Source organism: Corvus moneduloides, chromosome 2 (assembly GCF_009650955.1).
Source record: "Corvus moneduloides isolate bCorMon1 chromosome 2, bCorMon1.pri, whole genome shotgun sequence".
NCBI lineage: Eukaryota > Metazoa > Chordata > Aves > Passeriformes > Corvidae > Corvus > Corvus moneduloides.
The window spans coordinates 14,615,785-14,623,634 of NC_045477.1; the positions used below are offsets into that span (position 1 = coordinate 14,615,785).

General features: G+C 63.8%; 1 protein-coding gene across 1 annotated transcript; it reads right to left on the reverse strand.

Annotated features, from left to right (window-relative positions):
- Positions 1-698: 698 nt before the first annotated feature.
- LOC116436711 (maestro heat-like repeat-containing protein family member 7) lies at positions 699-5,932 on the reverse strand. Its single transcript, XM_032094008.1, is given in 13 exon segments — positions 699-898; positions 1,204-1,260; positions 1,541-1,643; positions 2,050-2,151; positions 2,311-2,466; positions 2,600-2,776; positions 2,985-3,140; positions 3,313-3,427; positions 3,714-3,851; positions 3,941-4,128; positions 4,375-4,522; positions 4,846-4,994; positions 5,179-5,932. Coding segments are annotated over 13 exon segments (2,394 nt in total). The 5' UTR covers positions 5,884-5,932.
- Between the last annotated feature and the right edge of the window lie 1,918 nt (positions 5,933-7,850).

A 7,850-nucleotide genomic window follows, 5' to 3' on the forward strand; every position in this document is an offset into this window, starting at 1 on the left:
AATAAGGGAAATATCACCACTCCGTGGATCCCCACCATGTTCCGCTGATCCTCTCCAGCTGGTGTTCTTGGTGGTGAAGGTCCCCCCAGAAAGCACAGAATCGGATGGGTTTATATACCCTCGAGCCAGGTAGCAATGTCCAGGCATGTCCCCCTGGGGGAGGGGGGCAGTCTCTCACTGCCGACTCTGGATCTGTTGCATCACGCGCAGTCCTGTGCTGCAAAGCCTCTCACGTGAAAGTGCCGTGGCTGTGGCCTGTGGGGTTGGGAGTTCCACAGCCGGGCCGGTTTATGTAATGGAGGATGGCTGTTCAGTGCCTCTGACCAGAGGTTACTCCGTGAACCTGAAACCTCCTCCCTCCCCCTCCCCCCGCCTCGATTGGTTGGGGTGGTCTGTGTAAACCTGGCTTCTGCAAGCTGCGCTCTCCCCCCAACCAAACTCAACCAGGCATGACTGAACAACGGGTTTCCCTTTATCTAATCAGCAGTTTGACTTTCAGTTCAAAGTGCCACCATTCAGGGAGGCATCTTTAGTTGTAGCTTCTTCATAATGAGAAAAAAAACTTTATATCGATGGTTCAGTCTCAGACAAACACATTCTATATTTACATATTAAGGAAAAACCAAAAGAAGAAAAGAACCATCTGAAAGAAAAATGCCCGCTGGCTCAGGTGGCCCCAGCAGAGAGAGCCTCCCAGATCAGGTCGCTGCAGAGCTGCAGCACTGCAGCTAGCCACGGCCCGACAGACGAGGCCGTGTCCTGCATGCCCTGCGGAGTCCATCTCGCAGCACCTGGAAGATGGAGCGCGGAGCTCTCTCCAGGGCCCGCAGGACGTAGGCTGTTTGACGCGCCAGGCTGGAAACGGCAGGGCTGATGTCACGGGACGCGTCTTCAAGGGCTGCAAGAGAGAGGAACAGAGGCACGGTCAGACTCCGCATCTGCGGGGACCCGAGGAGACCCCCCCTGCCAGGGCCATCCCAGCCTGCTCTGGCCATGGCCAAGAGGGAGCAGGGACCAACGGGATCGAAGGCCCCTGGACATCCGAAGGTGCTGGCCACAAATCCCGCACGCGCCCCTGAAACCTCTCTGTGCTCTGCCCACGCCGCCGCTCGTCCGCGCAGGGAGCAGAGCCCTCCGCAGCCGGGGCAGGGATTGCAGCTCCCCCCCGCCAGCCCCCGCTGACAGCCGGCTGCACTCACTCACCCTCGCAGACGAGCTGGAGCTCTTCCTGCTGGCCCCTCAGGTGCCGCCCGGCGATGCCTGGGAACACAGAGCCTGTCACGGCCCCAGCGGCACAGCTCCCTCTCAGCGGCGCTGCCAGCCCTGCGGCCGCACGCTCTCCTCGCCCCGGCAGGGCTCAGCCCGGGCCCTCGCCGCATCCCGACGCCCGAGGGCACGGCTGCGAGAGGGCGGTGGCAGCCCCGAGGGCAGGCGGGGCTCCACGGCCCCTGGCCCGGATCCCGCTGCCGGGGCAGCAGCCGGGGCTGGGGCCGCGCTGCGGCGGGGCGGGGAGGGGAGGGGCCCCGGGCTCGTGGCTCACCAATGAACCTGATGGCCGCCTGTCGCAGGGACTCCTGTGGGCTCCGCAGGTACGGCAGGGCCCGCCGCGAGTGCTCGGCCGCTCGGCTCCTGTCCTCTGCCAGCTGGAGAGAGCGCCAGGAGGGAAGGGTTGGCGCGGGCTCAGCCCCTTGGCCGGGCGCTGCCTGCGGCCCGCCCTGGCCTCCCCTGCCCGCACTGCCCTGAGGCCCGGCCAGCGCCGCTGGCGCCGGGCTCTGGAGGGGGCCGAGGGCCGGGCGCTGCCCGGGGAGCCGCGGAGCCCCCCCGCCCCACAGCCCAGCGGGGCCGGGGCTCCGTGGGAACCCGGCTCGGGGCCACAGGAGCCTGGAGAAGAGCCCGCGCGGCCCAGGGATGGGAGCAGCGTGTGGGGCGCAGGCTGGAGCCCCTGGCTGCAGCACTGGGCGGGGGGGCACAGCTGCCAGCCCCACACACGGAGCACCGCAGTCAGGGGGCTTCTCCAGGCTGCGACTTGGGCTTCCAGGCCGTCCTTACCAGGCCCTCGCCGAACCTCCATGTCTGATCCACGTCCAGCATGCGTTCGAGATCTCTCCTTTTCAGGAAGCTGGCCGCACAACGCAGCGTTTCACGGGAGGCCTGGAGAGCAGCAGAGAGCGGGAGATGGCACCACAGCCCAGGGCACAGGACCCGTGTCCTTGTGCCGAGGCCAGGAGGATGCTGCAGCCCATGCGGCGCCAGGGCAGGAGGCGGCCGAGCCCCCTCCCAGGGGAACCCCGGCAGCCCACGAGTCCTCACATTGGCCACGTGCCAGTCCTCATCATGGCAGTGGAAGGAGAGTGGGAGCAGGCTCTGGCGCACGTGTGACTTCAGGGCCTTTTTTCCCTCTTCCGCTAATAAACCCATCATCTCTTGGAAGACGAACATGGAGCGCAGCCGCACCTGGCTATCATCCTGTATGAAAGGAAGAAAGACAGACCTCCGCATCGGCCGCTCCAGGCCCACCTGGGCACGGGCCTGAAAATGCACAGGGCACAAAGTGTCCAGGCAGCACCCAGTGGCCGTGGCTGGGGGCACGGAGCCTTACGTTGTCAAAGAGTGGCAGGAGGGCCTCAGCCAGCTGCAGGGCGATGGGGCTGGGTATCGGGGCACCACTGTACAGGAACAAGTAGCTGAGGATGACGACGGTCATCCCAACCACGTTGCTGTCATCTTCCTGCAGGAGCTCCACGAGGCTTTCGGTCAGGCTCCACATTCCTTTGGTCTGTGCGGAACACAAGGCTGTGCAACCCCACCCTGCTGCTGCAGGGCCCAGAGGCCAAAGGCCTGTCCCGAAGCACTCGGGCAGCTGAACCGGGAGGCAGGAGAGCTGGGAGCAGCTGCCTCAGTGCCCGAAGCCCAGCCAAGCCCAAGCGACTGCGTTCCCCAGCCCCACGCTGCCAGCGCAGCTTCAGCCGCTGCCCCCTTCTCACCATCGAGGGATGCTTGCTGAGCACCACAAGGCCTCTGAGCGCCAGGCGACGCCTCTCCCTGCACTCGCTCCGCAGGTTCTTGGACATGATCTCCAGGACGCTGTCACCGCATCTACTCCAGTCCAGCCAACGCTGGAAAGGGGGATCTGAGAGGACCTGAAAGGCACAGGGGAGTGACGGGGGAGCCGGCCGGCACGAGCCCGCGAGCGTGCAGCGCTGGGCCCAGGCAGCAGCACAGGGCGCGGGCACCGTCCCGGGCAGCTGCGGCTACGAGAGGGCAGAGAGCTGGCAGGCAGCTCCGCGAGGCTGCGCTGGCCATCGGGCTCACCTCCACAAGGAACGCCAGGGCAGGCAGATCCTGGCGTGGCTCCTCCCCACTGAGCAGCCTGAACAGGTGGCAAACGATCCGGAAACGCACGAGTTTGGAGGCCCGGGACATCTCCCTGGCAGGAGGAGAAAGGAAGCAAGACCGTGAGCCGGGGGGGCAAACCTCTGCCAGGACAGACTCACACAGGTCTGGTCTTTCCCCGCCACCCTGCAAGGGGACCTGGGTCTTTTGGGAGGCGGCTGCTCTTGGGGACCCTCCTCTCCCGGCCTTTTCCAGTGTCCTTGGCCGGCCGGCCGTCCCTCGGTGACAAGGCCCTCTGACCCATGACCATGGGGACTGTGTGGGGCACCCGGGACACAGGGCAGAGATGCCAAGGGCAGCTGGGGAGGAGAGGGCCTCACCTGGCCAGCAGACCCACTGCGTGGTGGTGGGTGTCAGCACTCAGCAGCATGTCCCAGCCACGCTTGTGTTCCACGGCCACCACCACGTCCTCATAGTAGAGTCGGCAGAGCAGGTCCTTCAGGGTCTGCACTGCAAACCTGTGTGCAGAGCAAAGCCCAGGTCACGCTGGGAGCACTGGCTCCTGCCCTGGGGACATGGGAGGGACAGGAGGACTGGCATGGAGCACCTGTTGGGGTCGGTGGCAAGGCCATGTTGCTCCTGGCATGCTCTCCACAAGTTCTCGACCTTCTCTGGCATCTCCACTGTGCTGAAGAACACTTGGAAGAGCAGATGCACAAAGAGGCGGGGCAAATAGACTGTCACTACGTGTGGCACACAGGGCACCTGGAGGATCTTCCACATCACCAGAGTTGCCTGCAGAGGACAGACCACGCCGAGACAGCGCTCACTGCCGAGGTGTCCATGTGGCAGGGCCCGAGCGTGGGAGGGAGAGGCCAGGGGAGATGCAGGGGGGAGCACCGGGCCTGGTGCCCCTGAACCTGCCCCTAGCCCCAGTTTCAGCCCAGCGCCTGAGGCAGGCAGATGCAGTGGGGGAAGGAGGATGGAGAACTGCTGGAGCGGCGACCCGGGGGCGAGCAAGGGCCGGTTCCAGAAACTCACAGCCAGGGCAAAGACGTCTGTGTCGTCCCCGTCGGAGGTGCGCGTGCTGTGCTCTGGCCAGCTCTCCAGCACATCGAGGAGTAGCGGCATGACTGTCTTTGAAGTCCTGACTGAGCACATGAGCGTCTTCCACATGGCCGTGGCAGCTCTGTGGGGTCAGAGCTCCGTCTCAGGGGGGATCTCGGCCACAGCACCGTGGCCTGGGCAGCAGCGGGGACCTGAGCTGGCTGCCAGCCCTGCCTCTGCCCAGTGCCCCTCACAGGCAGCACCCAGGCAGCCCACCGCTGTGAGGACGGGCCCCTGAGGGGCAGGGAGGGAGCATGGCAGCAGGCTTGGGGGCTGACATGCCAGGGCTGGGAAATGGAGGAGCCAGAGGGCCCTGGAACTCTGCGTTTGTCAGACACCTGGGACGGGCTCCACAGGGCGATGGGCTGGTGAGCCCTGGGCCCTCTGGGCAGGTGGGCCCCATACCTGTCACATGATGGGGCCACACGCAGGATAGTCATCACCACATCAGTGGGGTAGGCCTCAGTCAGATCCAGAAGGGTCCTGGACAGTCTGTACTCAGGATACTCATTGGACAGGAGCCACTGGTGGATGTACCTCACCACGGCGGGCACCTGGAGAAGGCACGGGGAGAGTTGGAAAGCTGCCAGAGGGACTAATGTCCCCAGCTTCTGCAGAGAAGCGCTTCCCTTCCCAGCACACTGTGATGGCCTCAAAGGCTTAAAGTGACCAGCGGGCGTGGCTTGGGTGGCCAAGCGATTCCTGGGGGGGCTCCAGCCATGGCCACAGGCTGCTTACTTGCTTTGGGCTGGAAACGCCCTCCTCCACAAGCATATCCAGCAGGGCGGCACTGGTCTTGGTTTTGAAGATGTGAGGGTATGCTCTGACCCCAGTGCCCGTGGCGCTGCTCTCTTCCGCCCGAATTCTCCTGATGAATTTGCAAATCATCTGCAGGAGAAGGGCAAAGAAGGGAGGGATGTTCCATGGGGTGCTGCCAGCGCGGTGCTCGGCTGAGCAGCGACAGCAGGCCCAGCCCGGGTGGGGATGGCTGCAGGTACCTGCGCTGTTCTGCGGAAGCGGCCACGGGCGGGGCCCTGCTCTTGTGTCCGGTCCACGGCTGCATCTGGCAAAGAGCGAGCGCGGCCAGAGCTGATGGGCTGCGGGAGAGGCCGGAGAACACAGCCCAGGCCTGGGCCGGGGCATGGGGCACGGCCGCTGCGGGGGGGTCTGCCCTGGCCCCTCTTCCCTCCTGTCCATGGGCATATTCCCAGGGGATGGGATGGGATGGGATGGGATGGGATGGGATGGGATGGGATGGGATGGGATGGGGTGGGATGGGGCCTTGCTGGCTGCAGGCACCAGCCCTGGGGCCCAGCTCTGCCACTCACCCTCCTGCGGCTGCTGGAACTGCTCCAGCTCTGCAGGCTGCTGTGCTGGGGCAGCTCCAGGGCCTTCTTCCTCCCCCAAGGCCTGCTTGGGCACGGTCAGGGGCCTCTGCTCCATGACACTGAGTAGATGTATGGCTACTTGCAGGAGAGATGCCTGGGAAGGTTCCGGGTCAGCAGGTCGTGCAGTTGTGCCTTGAAGGCACCTGCGACAGAGAAGCCTCAGGGAGGCTGCAGGAGAGCAAGTCCTGCACTCTGGTCTCAGAGGGCTCCGCCACAATGACAGGAGACTCCTCGTAAATGATTCAGGTCACCAAATCCCACGGTCTGTCCTCGAGGGCAGCAGCCGCAGGAAAGGGAGACGCCTCGGAAAAGCTCCGAGTCACCAAGTCCTGCAGTCTGGCCTCGAGGGCACTGCAGGAGTAATGCCTCAGAAAAGCTCTGGGTCGGCAAGGAACGAGTGGGCTGTGCGGCACCGCTCTGTCCCGTCCTGTCCCGTCGCGTGCTCCGAGCACTGTGGCGTGGCCGCGTCGCCGCCAGCACCTATGTCAGCAGCACGTGTCACAAAGGGCCCTGGGACACCCACGGTGACCGTGCTGCACCGTGTCACAAAGGGCCCTTGCACACAATGCCACCTGCCCTGGGCCGCCCCCAGCCCGCCCCAAGTGGCCCAGCTTGGAAGGAATCCCTTGCCCTGAGTGTCTAAGACAGCCCGACAGGAACTTAAGCAACGGCTCCAACCATAAGCAAACGCTCCCCTGCTCTGCGGGCTCGGGGCAGCACCAGGAGCCCCCACGGCTGCCGACGCAGCCGCGGCGGGAAGGGCACGGGGCCTTCCATAGAAGCTGGCACGGCCTCCTTGGGACACGTCCCGGCCGGTGGCCATCCTAAGCCCGGGGCTGTGATGCAGACAGGGAACGTGTGGGCCAGGGCACGAATGCTGCTCTGACCCCTGGGCCCCGGGGAACGCTGCAATCAGCAGGTGTGGTAGAGTCCCTGCCGAAGCAGACCTGCCACCCCTCGAGCTCTGGCAGCACTGGCGCCCGTCTCCTGCCCCAGAGGGCTTCTATGCCCATGGGCAGCCAAAGCCAACGCGCACTGGGGTCTGTGCTCCTTCCTGCAGGGGGCTGTTGGCAGGAGCAGCTGGAGTGACTGGGGGCAACAGATTGGTATCTGACAGGAGATGTTGCTCCTTCCTGGAATGAATGTTTTCGTGGAGGAGATTAGCAGGAGCACCAGAAGAGCTTCAGCTGCTGAGTTTCACAGGACAAAGAGATTCTAGAGAGACACTGTGACGTTTCCTTGTGCCTTTCTGTCTTTCTTGCGTTCTGGAAAAAAAGAATCGGCCCAGCCTCTGATAGTCTACGCTCCACTTGCTGCATGTCTGGCTGTGGCAGCTCACGTCCAAACACAACTGCGTCCTTGCTGAGCACGGCAATGGACGGCCACAAGCAGGGAGGTTCCCCAGGGAACGTCAAGGGAGACACCTGGGGAAGTGCAGAGGATAGGGATAGCTCAGGGAGGAGACGCTGTTGGGTGTCTCTGATGATGGTGCCAGCACCCTGAAGGAGCAGCCAAGACAGGCGCTGGAAGCAGACATGTCCTGCCCTTTTCTGCTGTCACAGGGACACAGGACACACTTGTTGCCACAGGTCCAGCAGACCTGATCCAGGAACAATGGATCAAGTTGCCATGCATTGGTAGGGAATGGCCTCCAGCTCCAGCAAGAGCAAAGCAGGATCCTCTAGCAGTAAAGCCTGAGCTTGGGAACTGGGCCGTCTCCTCAGCAGACACCAAAGCGCTTCCCGCCCCCCCTGGACGTCTGCCACCACTCCCTGCTTTTCTTCAGTGCCGGCTGCTTCTTCTATTGCTCCAAGCAAGTCCAAGCTTACTTTGGAATCTCATGCATGTGTCTTTAAGGGGCCTGCATGGAGGAGAGGGACAGCAGCTGCAGCACAGGGCTTGTGTCCCATCAGAGTCTCTCTCTCACGATGGCACCAATGCGGCTGCCTTGGGACGCCTGTCTGTGGAAGGCGAGTCTGCCCTTGGAATAAATGAATCGGTTTCTGGGTGTTGATTGTTACT